Here is a 16474-nt window from a genome sequence, read left to right on the forward strand (position 1 = left end):
TCACCCCGTTGGTGGAGTAGGACAGTAGTAGTAGTAGTTGTAGTTGTAGTTGCAGATGTAGATGTAGTAGTAGTAATTTTTATAATAGTAGTAGTAGTAGTAGTTGTAGATGTAGTAGTAGTAATATTTATAATAGTAGTAGTAATAGTAATAGTTGTAGTTGTCGACGTAGTAGTAGTAATATTTATATAGTAGTAGTAGTTGTAGATGTAGTAGTAGTTATATTTATAATAGTAGTAGTAATAGTAGTAATTGTAGATGTAGTAGTAGTAGTAGTAGTATCTATAATAGTAGTAGTAGTAGTAGTAATAGTAGTAGTTGTAGTTATAGACGTAGTAGTAGTGATATTTATAATAGTAGTAGTAATAGTTGTAGATGTAGTAGTAGTAATACTATTTATAATACTAGTAGTAGTAGTAGTAATAGTTGTAGTTGTAGACGTAGTATTAGTAATATTTATAATAGTAGCAATAGAAGTAGTAGCAGTAGTTGTAGACGTAGCAGCAGTAATATTTATAATAGAAGTAATAGTAGTAGTTGTTGTTGTAGACATAGTAGTAGTAATATTTATAGTAGAAGTAGAAGTAGTAGTCCTAATAGTAGTAGTAATAATAGTTGTAGTAGTAGTAATATTTATAATAGTAGCAATAGTAGTAGTAGTAGTGGTTGTAGTAGTAGTAATATTTATAATAGTAGTAGTAATAGTAGTAGTACTAGTAGTAGCAATATTTATAATAGTAGTAGTAGTAGTAATAATAGTAGTAGTAGTAATATTAATATTAATAGTATTAACAGTAATATTAATAGTAGTAGTAGTTGTAGACTTAGCAGTAGTAATATTTAAAATAGTATTAGTAGTAGTCATAATAATAGTAGTAGTAGTAGTAGTAGTTGCAGATGTAATAGTAGTATTTATAATAGTAGTAGTAGTAGTAGTAATAGTTGTAGACGTAGCAGTAGTAATATTTATAATAGTAGTAATAGTAGTAGTAGTTCCAGATGTAGTAGTAGTAATATTTATAGTAGTAGTAGTAGTAATAGTAGTTGTAATTGTAGATATAGTAGTAGTACTATTTATAGTAGTAGTAACAGTATTAGTAGTAATATTTATAATAGTAGTAGTAGTAATAGTAGTAGTAATAGTATTAGTAGTATTAGTAGTAATAGTAATATTAATAGTAGTAACAGTAATATTAATAATAGTAGTAGTAGTAGTAGTAGTAGTAGTAGTAATATTAATAGCAATAGTAGTAATATTAATAGTAATAGTAGTAATAGTAATATTAATAGTAGTAGTAGTAATATTAATAGTAGTAGTAGTAATCGTAATATCAATAGTAGTAATAGTAGTAGTAGTAGTAGTAGTAGTAATATTAATAGTAATAGTAATAATATTAATAGTAATAGTAGTAATAGTAATATTAATAGTAGTAGTAGTAATATTAATAGTAGTAATATTAATAGTAACAGTAGTAATATTAATAGTAGTAATAGTAATAGTAGTAATAGTAATATTAATAGTAGTAATAGTATTAGTAATATTAATAGTAGTAGTAGTAGTAGTAATAGTAGTAGTAATAGTATTAGTAGTAATAGTAATATTAATAGTAGTAACAGTAATATTAATAATAGTAGTAGTAGTAATATTAATAGTAATAGCAATAGTAGTAATATTAATAGTAATAGTAGTAATAGTAATATTAATAGTAGCAGTAGTAATATTAATAGTAGTAGTAGTAATAGTAATATTAATAGTAGTAATAGTAGTAGTAATATTAATAGTAATAGTAATAATATTAATAGTAATAGTAGTAAGAGTAATATTAATAGTAGTAGTAGTAATATTAATAGTAGTAGTAATAGTAGTAATATTAATAGTAATAGTAGTAATAGTAATATTAATAGTAGTAGTAATAGTAATAGCAGTAATAGTAATATTAATAGTAGTAATAGTAGTAGTAATATTAATAGTAATAGAAATATTAATAGTAGTAGTAGTAATAGTAATATTAATAGTAGTAATAGTCGTAGTAGTAGTAATATGAATAGTAATAATAATATTAATAGTAATAGTAGTAATAGTAATATTAATAGTAGTAATATTAATAGTAGTAGTAATAGTAGTAACATTAATAGTAATAGTAGTAATAGTACTATTAATAGTAGTAGTAGTAATAGTAATAGTAGTAATATTAATATTAGTAATAGTAGTAGTAGTAGTAATATTAATAGTAGTAGTAGTAGTAATAGTAATAGTAATATTAATAGTAGTAATAGTAGTAATAGTAATATTAATAGTAGTAGTAGTAATAGTAATAGTAGTAATAGTAATATTAATAGTAGTAATAGTAGTAGTAGTAGTAGTAATATTAATAGTAGTAGTAATAGTAATATTAATATTAATAGTAGTAGTAGTAATAGTAGTAATAGTAATATTAATAGTAGTAATAGTAATAGTAGTAATAGTAATATTAATAGTAGTAATAGTAGTAGTAGTAGTAATATTAATAGTAGTAGTAGTAGTAGTAGTAGTAGTAATAGTAATAGTAATATTAATAGTAGTAATAGTAGTAGTAGTAGTAATATTAATAGTAGTAGTAGTAGTAGTAGTAGTAATAGTAATAGTAATATTAATAGTAGTAGTAGTAGTAATAGTAGTAATAGTAATATTAATAGTAGTAGTAGTAGTAGTAGAAGAAGAAGAAGAAGTAACACACCTTTGTCTGAACATGAGTGCAGGGTCCATGTTGGCCGAGGTCATCCTCACCACATGTCGAATCTCCTTGGCGATCATCCTGAGCTTCTCAAAGTTCACCAGGCCGTCCACCGTGGAGTCATTACCTGCGAAACACAAACAACACAATCAATAATACAACAATGTCATAAACAATAAAACAATATCATAAACAGTAAAACAATATCATAAACAATAAAACAAAATCATAAACAATGGAACAATCTCATAAACAGTAAAACAATCTCATAAACAGTAAAACAATATCATAAACAATAAAACGAAATCATAAACAATGGAACAATCTCATAAACAGTAAAACAATCTCATAAACAGTAAAACAATCTCATAAACAATGAAACAATATACCAATAAAACAATATAATAAACAATAAACCAAGTGCATGACTAATATTACAAGAAACTACAAATAATACAACTACATGTACACTACTACAAATAATACCACTACATGTACACTACTACAAATAATACCACTACAAATGTACACTAAAACTATTACAAGACACCAGAAATAATACAAAAGTATTACAAGTGTTAGTACTTGGTAACAGAGCTTTCTACATCATGTACTAAAACACCTTCTTTATTGGCATGAAATACTGCACTTATATCCTTCAGTCAAATACTAATTCATGCATTATCTTGATTTTTTTCACAACCATGTAATATTCGGGGCTTCGTACACCTTTTCCATGGCCAAATTCAAGCACTTTTTAAGGACTTTCGAGATACATTTTCCAGTTTTTCCAGTACCCTTTCAAAAGGCCAAAACCAGTGTGAATCAATCCATAGCCTTATTTGTTATTTGACCTCACCAAATGCTGTCTGTAGGAAAAATAGGGAAAATCTGCTAAAACCTAAGCCTAATATTGAACCAGCAGTTATCATTAACTGTATGGGGCATAGAAAATGAAGCAGTGTGACTATTCAACGTCATTGATGTTTGCAAACGTGTCTCCATTTGTGTTTTTTTATTTGTATTTCTTGTTATTTTTCTTACTTACAGCACTCAATGACATCGAACAGCACGGATTGATTCACACCGTATTAGTGCTTGTAAACTGCATAATGTGATACACAAACCCCGTTTCCATATGAGTTGGGAAATTGTGTTAGATGTAAATATAAACGGAATACAATGATTTGCAAATCATTTTCAACCCATATTCAGTTGAATATGCTACAAAGACAACATATTTGATGTTCAAACTGATAAACTTTTTTTGTTGTTGCAAATAATCATTCACTTTAGAATTTGATGCCAGCAACACGTGACAAAGAAGTTGGGAAAGGTGGAAAGGAAATACTGATAAAGTTGAGGAATGCTCATCAAACACTTATTTGGAACATCCCACAGGTGAACAGGAAAATTGGGAACAGGTGGGTGCCATGATTGGGTATAAAGCAGCTTCCATGAAATGCTCAGTCATTCACAAACAAGGATGGGGCGAGAGTCACCACTTTGTCAACAAATGCGTGAGCAAATTGTTGAACAGTTTAAGAAAAACCTTTCTCAACCAGCGATTGCAAGGAATTTAGGGATTTCACCATCTACGGTCCGTAATATCATCAAAGGGTTCAGAGAATCTGGAGAAATCACTGCACGTAAGCAGCTAAGCCCATGACCTTCGATCCCTCAGGCTGTACTGCATCAACAAGCGACATCAGTGTGTAAAGGATATCACCACATGGGCTCAGGAACACCTCAGAAACCCACTGTCAGTAACTACAGTTGGTCGCTACATCTGTAAGTGCAAGTTAAAACTCTCCTATGCAAGGCGGAAACCGTTTATCAACAACACCCAGAAACGCCGTCAGCTTCGCTGGACCTGAGCTCATCTAAGATGGACTGATACAAAGTGGAAAAGTGTTCTGTGGTCTGACGAGTCCACATTTCAAATTGTTTTTGGAAACTGTGGACGTCGTGTCCTCCGGACCAAAGAGGAAAAGAACCATCCAGATTGTTATAGGCGCAAAGTTGAAAAGCCAGCATCTGTGATGGTATGGGGGTGTATTAGTGCCCAAGACATGGGTAACTTACACATCTGTGAAGGCGCCATTAATGCTGAAAGGTACATACAGGTTTTGGAGCAACATATGTTGCCATCCAAGCAACGTTACCATGGACGCCCCTGCTTATTTTAGCAAGACAATGCCAAGCCACGTGTTACATCAACGTGGCTTCATAGTAAAAGAGTGCGGGTACTAGACTGGCCTGCCTGTAGTCCAGACCAGACTCCCATTGAAAATGTGTGGCGCATTATGAAGCCTAAAATACCACAACGGAGACCCCCGGACTGTTGAACAACTTAAGCTGTACGTCAAGCAAGAATGGGAAAGAATTCCACATGAGAAGCTTAAAAAATGTGTCTCCTCAGTTTCCAAACGTTTACAGAGTGTTAAAAGGAAAGGCCATGTAACACAGTGGTGAACATGCCCTTTCCCAACTACTTTGGCACGTGTTGCAGCCATGAAATTCTAAGTTAATTATTATTTGCAAATTTAAAAAAAAGTTTATGAGTTTGAACATCAAATATCTTGTCTTTGTAGTGCATTCAATTAAATATGGGTTGAAAAGGATTTGCAAATCATTGTATTCCGTTTATATTTACATCCAACACAATTTCCCAACTCATATGGAAACGGGGTTTGTAAATACACGCACCCTCAAAATGTTAATTTCACTCATTTATTAACAAAACTGTTCCACATTAATATTAATAAAAGGATAATAAATTAAAGGAAAATATTATGTTTGTTGCACAACACCTCAGTCACCTTTCATTAAGCACATCTAGCCTTATAACTGTGGCTATGATAAGAAATTAACAAAAAGACAAAAGTTAACTTTTTTTGCTTTCACTGAGGTAGTCAGACAAAGAAAATAATAGAGCAAGAAATGCATAAAACCACGTTGTGTAAAAACTACAAAATCATTCATATTAACTCAGCTCTATGTTGTGGAAAAAGGTTACTAATGATACATTACACGACCTTCACAGTGCAAACAAGTCCAATAATGGAACCATTTTAATGCAATTAACCAAAATGACAAAATGTAACTTGTTTGCTTTAACTGTTAAGTAGACCAGTGTTTTTCAACCACTGTGCCGCTGGGTTATTGTCTGGCGCACTGCAAAAAGTCAGTGTTCAAAAACAAGAAAACCCAAAAAGAATTAGGGGTATTTTATTTGAACTAAGCAAAATTATCTGCCAATAGAACAAGAAAATTTGGCTTGTCAAGACTTTCCAAAACAAGTAATATTAGCTAACCTCAATGAACCCACAAAAACTTAAAACTAGAGATGCCGATAAATGCATTAAAATGTAATATCGGAAATTATCGGTATCGTTTTGTTTTTTTTATCGGTATCGTTGTTTTTTTTTGTTTGAAAAAAAAAAATTAAATCAACATAAAAAACACAAGATACAATTAGTGCACCAACCCAAAAAACCTTCCTCCCCCATTCACACTCATCCACACTCATTCACACAAAAGGGTTGTTTCTTTCTGTTATTAATATTCTGGTTCCTACATTATATATCAATATATATCAATACAGTCTGCAAGGGATACAGTCCGTAAGCACACATGATTGTGTGTGCTGCTGGTCCACTAATAGTACTAACCTTTAACAGTTAATTTTACTCATTTTCATTAATTACTAGTTTCTATGTAACTGGTTTTATATTGTTTTACTTTCTTTTTTATTCAAGAAAATGTTTTTAATTTATTTATCTTATTTTATATATTTTTTTTTACCATACCTGGTTGTCCAAATTAGGCATAATAATGTGTTAATTCCACGACTCTGTATATCGGTTGACATCGGTATCGGTTGATATCTGTATTGGTAATTAAAGAGTTGGACAATATCGGAATATTGGATATCGGCAAAAAGCCATTATCGGACATCCCTACTTAAAATAAGTATATTCTCCCTAATAACAAGTGCACTTTTCTTGGTAGAAAAAAAAGAGATCTTTTTGCTCAATATGTTGAAAAATATTCTTAAATGAAGTAAATGCTAGTGCCATTATCTTGACATAATGACATGCGCTCGGTATTACATTTCTGGAAACCAGCAAACTTATACTAAAAACAAATGTATTGTTCTTAATAGAAAGGCAACAAGGCAAGCGCTTGTTACTCTCGGGGTCTCCTAGCCGCTCAGGCAAATCATATTGTCTAAAAATGCATTTTTCCATCGATAACATGACATCATCGCACCAAGTGGGTGCTCTTTCAGTCAATTAGTGCGCATGAATGCAGACCGGCCCCCGGGCAAAAACATTTTAATTGTAATTTTGAGGAATTTATCTGAATGTGCATGAACTATTTCTGTTCAAAATTGTTTGAAATGTCACATGTTAAATGTTTAAATGTTAACTGTCAGTTTACTGTACTGTGCCAACTGTACTACTATATGAGTACGTATTTTCTATTGTTTCATTGAAAATAAAACAGCAAAGTCCATTTGGCTGTCATCTGTTTTAATTATGAGACACAATTGTGTCAAAATCTTTTTTTTTTTTTCATGCTTGAAATAACAAATTATTACTTTAAAAAAGTAGTTTTATACTTGTGAGTGTTGATGACACAGCTTTGCAACAGTTGATATTCTAGTTTCAAGCATGTTTTACTCAATATAGGTCATCAAATCTCAGCAACAAGCTGTAATATCTTACTGAGATCATTTAGGACCAAAACACTTAAAACAAGTAAAACACTCTAACATAAAATCTGTTTAGTGAGAAGAATTATCTTATTAGACAGAAAATAAGCAAATATCACCCTTATTTGAGATATTCAATCTTACTTAGATTTCAGTTTTTGCAGTGTGTGCCGAGGGAAATTATGCAACTTCACCTAATTGGTCCAAAAAATATTTTTTGCAAATCAATAATTATAATCTGCAAATAATGTGCCATTGCTTAGTGTCTGTGCTGTGTAAAATGTCAGTAGGTGGCAGCATTGCTTTGTAAAAGTCGGAATGTGTCGGTTGAGACGAGGATGGTTTGTCGTGATCCCAATATGCAGACCACAGCAGGAGGCAGGGTGCAGGTAAAAAAAGGTATGTAATGCTTAAACCCAAAACTAACGAAAGGGAAAGGAAAAGGCTATGCAAAAACGAAAGTCAAACTGAACTGGCTACAAAGTAAACAGACAGAATGCTGGACGACAGCAAAAACTTACGGCGTCCACAAAAGTACATCCGTATGTGACGTGAAAAGCAAAAATGTCCTCACAAAGAACGATCGCAACAAGGTAAATAGCCTTGCTTGCTAACAACAAAGCAGGTGCGCGGAATAGCGCTCAAAGGAAGACCGACAAAACAGGAAGGGCCACCAAAATAACAGCGCAAGACAAGAACTAAAGCACTACACACAGGAAGACACCGACACACTCAAAATAAGGCACAACGACCTGGTGGAGTTACGTTTTTTAACATTTTCTGCTGGTGGTGTGCCTTTTTATGACAAAAATGTGCCTTGCCCCAAAAAAGGTTGAAAAACAATGAAGTAGACAACCAAAATAATAGAGCAACAAATACATCGAACCATGTTGTATTTCCTTTTTTGCATACTTTGCAGCAGTCTAGACGTGGATTTGGTCCACGTTATATCCGAAGTTAGTATTTGTCAATTCCCATCCAATGTTCATTAAAACGACAAAACCTCCCGGCACGATGGACCGACGCACCACTGTCCTCGTATATACGGCTCATGGCATGACAACAACCTAATGTAAGGGCTCGTGCAAAGCCAACAGATCAAGCGTGTAGCTTTCATTTTTAAGGAAGCTTATTGTATTTTTTTCCCATTTTATAATTAGCCTATTGAGTCAGACTGCTGAGAAATATGATGAACATTTCCAAGCACTTCACCCAAAATTCAAGCATTTTTCCAACATTGAAAACACAACTGTGTGTGGGGGGGGGGGGGGGGGGGGGGCCTGCAGACCTGCAGCGAAGCGGGGTGTGCCAGGACCGGCTTCGAGATCAGCGACAGGTGCGTAGATGACCCAGCTGAGAGTGTTTGTCTGCTCACCTGTCGCTCTGTTAAAGGAGCAGCCGGGACGGAGGAGGGGAGAGTTGTTGATAACGGTTGGTGAAGCACGATCACGAAAGAGAGCGAGAGCGAGAGCAAGACAGACGACACTTTGGAGAGAGACCATTCATGTGCTCGATTGAGAGAAAAGACTTTGCACTTTTATTGTAAAATAAAACAGTGTTGTCAACCTGGAAGAGCCTGGCATGTCGGTAATTGGTAGGGATGATGTTCGAAACCGGTTCTCCCGGTTGTTCGATAAGAAAAGAACCGTTCGATAAGAAAAGAACCGATTGCATGGACTCAAATCCCTTTTTGAGAACCGGTTCCCGTTATCGAGGCCACTATAGTAAAGAAAAAGAGTTGGTTCTTTATTCGAATCCCTGGGAACGAATCCCGTCTCACAGGAAATGCCCTTTTGGACATCACAGGAAATGACGTAGCTCAGTCTAACGACTGAGCTAAAAAGCAGACATGCTAATTTTTTGGAAGTAGAATTGTTGATTGATGACTATGGCGTTCTTAGTGTCATAGTGTGTGTAGTTGGTATGTTCCAATAGCAGCAGAAGTGCACTTTTCGGAGAGCTGTATTATTTTCAGTTTTGTGCCCAAGGGACTGATTTTATTTAACACTATATTATTATTTATACACCTATAGTGATCACAGAGACAGGTTGTTTTTGTGTTACTGTACATTTTTGTTTTTCTGAAAAATCCCACTTAATATACTTTGGGTAACAACAGTCAATATTTATTTATTTTATTTTTTTAGGGGGGTAACAGTCAATATTTATTTATTTATTTTATTTTATTCTTATAAAATAAAAGTGAGCTTTTGTTAAACCAAATATTGTGTTTTTTTCCATATACAACAACCTATGTGGATCCGATAAGAGAATCGATAAGGAATCGATTCGATAAGAGGATTTGATAATGGGCTCGAACTCGATAATTTCTTATCAAACATCATCCCTAGAACCCGGAGAAGCAAGACCTGCACAACAACATTAAAATCCAAGCATTTTCAAGGTTTTTAAGCACCCGTACGAACCCTGAATATGTATAATAAGATGTGTATAATATTAGTTAGTGTATAATTTATGCTATAATAATATAGTTATATTAGTGTGTGTGTGTGCAAGATGAGTCAAATGTTAGACAAGGAAGACTTTAACAGAAGTAAAGGTCCTGAGTGAGAGTTGAAAGAGGAACTTTCCACAATAAAACAGGAAGCGGTACCTTCGTGCAAGAAGGTGAGGTCCTTCTTAACGACGGGGAAGAGCGGGATGATGGGCGGCTGCATGCTCTGGCTGCTCAGCACGTTGCGATACTTGGACATGTTCCTGGACGGGTCGAACACGTCCTGCAGGTCACCGAACAACTTGTCGTACTTGCTGGGCAGCTTCTCCCAGGAGCCGCGCAGCCGCGCCACCGGGGCCAGGTTCAGACCGCTGGAGGGAACGCAAAGAAATATTGCAATATTACAGAAACAGAAAGAATATGAGAAACCGTTCCCAATTTTATAGGAAAAAAGTTGACGCATTGTGAGAAAATACTGCTTTTAGTTAATTTTTTGTTTGTAATTGGTGTTTAATCTTCATTATTTACTTCAAGTTATTACATTATGTCTCTATATACATATTTATTTATTTTTTTAATGAATTTTGACCAAAGGGGCCACATTTCAATTTCTTACACACACTTGTTATTTCATATGTTGGCCAGAGGGGGAGCACTTTTAAAACCGACACACGGTCAATTTGAAAAACCCCTCCTTTTTGGGACCACCCTCATTTTGATAGATTTCATGTCCTAACATGTTCACCGGTCCTCATATGGATGGCACGTTTCCTTGTTGATCTCTCAAGAAGGTTAGAAATACAAGAACACACACACAGACACAGACAGACACACACACACACACACACACACACACACACACACACACACACACACACACACACACACACACACACACACACACACACACGTTATCATTTGGAATGGGGACCAAGTTTTTGATCATCACTTGTGGGGACCCCACTTTCTACAGGTTGTGGAGGCATAACATTTTTTTGGTAAAATGACGACTGCCCAGTTAGTTCATACACGTCTTTAAATCTCTGGATTGATGAAGTACAAACCCCGTTTCCATATGAGTTGGGAAATTGTGTTAGATGTAAATATAAACGGAATACAATGATTTGCAAATCATTTTCAACCCATATTCAGTTGAATATGCTACAAAGACAACATATTTGATGTTCAAACTGATAAACTTTTTTTTTTTTTGCAAATAATCATTAACTTTAAAATTTGATGCCAGCAACACGTGACAAAGAAGTTGGGAAAGGTGGCAATAAATACTGATAAAGTTGAGGAATGCTCATCAAACACTTATTTGGAACATCCCACAGGTGTACAGGCAAATTGGGAACAGGTGGGTGCCATGATTGGGTATAAAAGTAGATTCCATGAAATGCTCAGTCATTCACAAACAAGGATGGGGCGAGGGTCACCACTTTGTCAACAAATGCGTGAGCAAATTGTTGAACAGTTTAAGAAAAACCTTTCTCAACCAGCTATTGCAAGGAATTTAGAGATTTCACCATCTACGGTCCGTAATATCATCAAAGGGTTCAGAGAATCTGGAGAAATCACTGCACGTAAGCAGCTAAGCCAGTGACCGTTGATCCCTCAGGCTGTACTGAATCAACAAGCGACATCAGTGTGTAAAGGATATCACCACATGGGCTCAGGAACACTTCAGAAACCCACTGTCAGTAACTACATTGGTCGCTACATCTGTAAGTGCAAGTTAAAACTCTACTATGCAAGGCGGAAACCGTTTATCAACAACACCCAGAAACGCCGCCGGCTTCGCTGGGCCTGAGCTCATCTAAGATGGACTGATACAAAGTGGAAAAGTGTTTTGTGGTCTGACTAGCCCATACTTCAAATTGTTTTTGGAAACTGTGGACGTTGTGTCCTCCGGACCAAAGAGGAAAAGAACCAAACGGATTGTTATAGGCGCAAAGTTGAAAAGCCAGCATCTGTGATGGTATGGGGGGTGTATTAGTGCCCAAGACATGAGTAACTTACACATCTGTGAAGGCGCCATTAATGCTGAAAGGTACATACAGGTTTTGGAGCAACATATGTTGCCATCCAAGCAACGTTACCATGGACGCCCCTGCTTATTTCAGCAAGACAATGCCAAGCCACGTGTTACATCAACGTGGCTTCATAGTAAAAGAGTGCGGGTACTAGACTGGCCTGCCTTTAGTCCAGACCTGTCTCCCATTGAAAATGTGTGGCGCATTATGAAGCCTAAAATACCACAACGGAGACCCCCGGACTGTTGAACAACTTAAGCTGTACATCAAGCAAGAATAGGAAAGAATTCCACCTGAGAAGCTTAAAAAATGTGTCTCCTCAGTTCCCAAACGTTTACTGAGTGTTGTTAAAAGGAAAGGCCATGTAACACAGTAGTGAAGATGCCCTTTCCCAACTACTTTGGCACGTGTTGCAGCCATGAAATTCTAAGTTAATTATTATTTGCAAAAAAAAAATTACGTTTATCAGTTTGAACATCAAATATGTTGTCTTTGTAGCATATTCAACTGAATATGGGTTGAAAATGATTTGCAAATCATTGTATTCCATTTATTTTTACATCTAACACAATTTCCCAACTCATGTGGAAAGGGGGTTTGTAATGTGCTGATCATTCTTATTGGAGACCCTGGGGAAAAAGAGTTAATATGGTTCATGGGGACCACATTTAAATAATTGTGCATAATTCACACAAATTTGTACGTGACTACTGAGGACAATTTAAAAAAAAAAGAAGTTCAAATTAAATATGACATGATCCTCAGAATACAGCACTACAGCTGTCCTCTTATAGGAAGTTCCACCACTTCAATGTTCAAGCAAATCCTGCATCTTCTGTGACATTACTGAAAACTGCTATTTAGCAGTAATGAAGTTGTCTGCAACTCCAACTACCATATATAGAAGGATGGAACATTCTGAATGTGGATCATACTTTAAGGTAATAATGTTTTATAATCATGCTGTATGAAAATGTCATCCTAAGGAACACTAAACCAGATTTTGTTTTTGGAAAAATATATTAGTTTTAACTAATGATGGATACCATACAGAATCACAGTACCGTATTTTCCGCACTATAAGGCGCACCGGATTATAAGGCGCACCTTCAATGAATGGCCTATTTTAAAACTTTGTTCATATATAAGGCGCACCACGTTATAAGGCGCACCACGTTATAAGGCGCATAGAATAGACGCAACAGTAGAGGCTGGGGTTACATTATGCATCCATTAGATCAGGGGTGTCAAACTCAAATACAGAGTGGGCCAAAATTTAAAACTGAACAAAGCGGCGGGCCAAGGTTGAACAAATTAACCTTTAACATACTCTACGAGCTATCGTCACGTCCGCTTTTCATCCATTCTAACATCGTTCAGACCCAGGCACAAGATATGTGCGGCTTCTGTACGCACACACGAGCGAATGCAACGCATACTTCATCAACAGCGATGCAGGTTACACTGAGGGTGCCAGTATAAAAAACTTTAACACTGTTAGAAATATACGCCACACTGTGAATCCACACCAAACAAGAATGACAAACACATTTCGGGAGAACATCCGCACCGTAACACAACATAAACACAACAGAACAAATACCCAGAATCCTTTGCAGCACTAACTATTCCGGGACGCTACAAAATACACCCCCGCTACCACCAAACCCCCCCCCCCCCCCCCCGGTAAATCAAACGTTAGTGCAATCACAATATAGTAACACTCCAAATAGTGCAGAGCAATAACAATATATCAATAACTCAACGTTGCTCAAGTGTTAATGTCACACAACACAACACACAAAATAAACATGTAAAGCTCACTTTATGAAGTTATTCCTCATCCACGAATCCCTCGAATTCTTCTTCTTCAGTGCCCGAATTAAACATCCAACATGCCCGCTGCTGCTCTATTCCCGTGTTCTACTGCGTGACTGATCGCCTTGAGTTTAAACTCTGCGTCGTAAGCGTGTCTCCTAATAGGAGCCATTTTGGGGTCTTTACATAAACACACAAATGGAAATGAAACGGCACTTCATTTTCCCCCGTAGAAGAAGAAGAAGCGCTTAGTAGAAGAAGGTCTCGTAGTTGCGAGACCTGTTGTGGCTCAATATTGGTCCATATATAAGGCGGATTATAAGGCGGATTATAAGGCGCACTGTCAACTTTTGAGAAAATTGGAGGTTTTTAGATGCGCCTTATAGTGCGGAAAATACGGTACTATTAATGTTTTATGGGCCAAAGCTTAAAAATCACTTAGGCATCTTCAGAATGGAACTGACTAACATTTAAAAAGGTTTCCCTTTAGGGCAGTGGTTCTCAAATGGGGGTACGCGTACCCCTGGGGGTACTGATGGCTGCTGGTTAGCGCCTTGCATGGCAGCTCCCTCCATCAGTGTGTGAATGTGTGTGTGAATGGGTGAATGTGGAAATACTGTCAAAGCGCTTTGAGTACCTTGAAGGTAGAAAAGCCCTATACAAGTATAACCCATTTATTTATTTATTTATTTACTTGAAGGTATGCCAAGGGGTACGTAAGATTTTTTTTAAATATTCTAAAAATAGCAAAAATTCAAAAATCCTTTATAAATATAAATAAAAACCTATCTTTTTTTCCAAATAGTTCAAGAAAGACCACTACAAATGAGCAATATTTTGCACTGTTATACAATTTAATAAATCAGAAACTGATGACATAGTGCTGTATTTTACTTCTTTATATTTTTTCAAGCAAAAATGCTTTGCTCTGATTAGGGGGTACCTGAATTAAAAAAATTAAAAAATTCACAGGGGGGTACATCACTGAAAAAAGGTTGAGAACTACTGCTTTAGGGGACCTGTTTTTTTGTCCCCATGCCGTCAGAGGTCCCCTAAAGGTGACTGTGTAAACCAGTGTTTTTCAACCACTGTGCCGTGAGATACAATTTGGTGTGCCGTGGGAGATTATGTAATTTCACCTATTTGGGTTAAAAATATTTTTTGCAAACCAGTCGGTTTCATAATACACCTCACGGTGCAACCTGGACACATCATCAGTGATTCTCCCGGGGTCATAGGGTGTTTCGGGTCTTAATCAAACACCCTCTCCTGGGCGACCCAGCCGAGGGTGAACAGTCCCTCGACTTGTGTCCAGGTAGCGCTCCACGCCACGCGTCCCCCCTCCGACGGTCTGCCCCGGGGTTGCGCCGGTGGTGCTTGGAGGTTCCAGGCACTGTGGGGAGTGTCCGGGCCTTGGTCCTCCTCCGTCTCATCAGGGCCGTACAAGGTACTGGCCCTGTGCGTTGCACCACGGGTTTCCTCAGGCAGCCTATCTTGGTCTTATGTGTCTTCAGGGTTTTTCGCAGCGTTATATGGGTGCTCCCTTGCGGAGCTGCAGCTTGGGATGCTACCCCTCCCTGGTTGCCGTCTTTCCGGGCTGTCAACTAAATAGTAATTATTGTTGATTGTCGGTGCTGTCTAGAGCTCGGCAGAGTAACCGTGTAATACTCTTCCATATCAGTAGGTGGCAGCCGTTAGCTAATTGCTTTGTTGATGTCGGGAACACGTGTGTGAGACGACGATGGTTAGTCGTGATCCCAATATGCGGACGACAGCGAGAGGCAGCATGCAGGTGAAAAAGTATCTAATGCTTAAACCAAAAATAAACAAAAGGTGAGTGCACCTAAGAAAAGGCATTGAAGCTTAGGGATGGCTATGCAGAACGAAACTAAAACTGAACTGACTACAAAGTAAAGAAAAACAGACTGCTGGACGACAGCAAAGACTTACAGTGGAGCAATGACGGCGTCCACAATGAACATCCGAACATGACATGACAATCAACAATGTCCCCACATAGAAGGATAGCAACAACAGAAATATTCTTGATTGCTAAAACAAAGGAAGACATGAAACTGCTACAGGAAAATACCAACCAAACAGGAAAAACCCGGAGCGCAAGACAAGAACTAAAACACTACACACAGGAAAACAGCAAAAAACTCCAAATAAGTCACGGCGTGATGTGACAGGTCATGACCGTACACCCACTTTGAGGCAAGAGCTATAGTGATGCATGCTTGGTTATGCTTTAAAGTCATATCCAACAATTGCGACAACGACTTTTTACTGTCAACTGAGTTTCGTTTTTTAATAATTTCTGCTGGTGGTGTGCCTCCGTATATTTTCAATGAAAAAAATGTGCCTCGGCCCAAAAAAGGTTGAAAAACACTGGTGTAAACAGAGCGATGTCCCCATTAAGTAAGCATTGCCAGAACACACACACACACACACACACACACACACACACACACACACACACACACACACACACACACACACACACACACACACACACACACACACACACACACACACATACACACAGTTACCTGATGATAGCGAACATGGAGTTGAAGTTCTTGCACTCCCGACACTGCAGTGCGATCTTGATGAAATGCTTGATGGTCTTCATCCTCTTCAGGGCGTTTGGTTCCTTCAGGATCTCCGTGGCCACCCAGAAGGTCTCCTGGTTGATCACCTCCTCAAACTGCTTCAGGTTGCCGCTCCA

General features: G+C 36.7%; 1 protein-coding gene across 4 annotated transcripts in view; it reads right to left on the bottom strand.

Moving 5' to 3' along the window:
- rapgef6 (Rap guanine nucleotide exchange factor (GEF) 6) overlaps positions 1 to 16474 on the bottom strand; it is a 309254-nt gene that overhangs the window by 24194 nt on the left and 268586 nt on the right. For all 4 annotated transcript variants that reach the window (XM_061934173.1, XM_061934172.1, XM_061934171.1 and 1 more), the window contains 3 exons: positions 16296 to 16474; positions 10049 to 10260; positions 2718 to 2841 (listed from right to left, as the gene is read on the bottom strand). The exon at positions 16296 to 16474 is cut by the window's right edge and continues 37 nt beyond it. In XM_061934173.1, coding sequence (XP_061790157.1) covers positions 2718 to 2841; positions 10049 to 10260; positions 16296 to 16474 — 515 coding nt within the window. The remainder of the gene's footprint in view (positions 1 to 2717; positions 2842 to 10048; positions 10261 to 16295) is intronic.

The sequence above is a fragment of the Nerophis lumbriciformis genome, linkage group LG03, assembly GCF_033978685.3.
Source record: "Nerophis lumbriciformis linkage group LG03, RoL_Nlum_v2.1, whole genome shotgun sequence".
Taxonomy (NCBI): Eukaryota; Metazoa; Chordata; class Actinopteri; order Syngnathiformes; family Syngnathidae; genus Nerophis; species Nerophis lumbriciformis.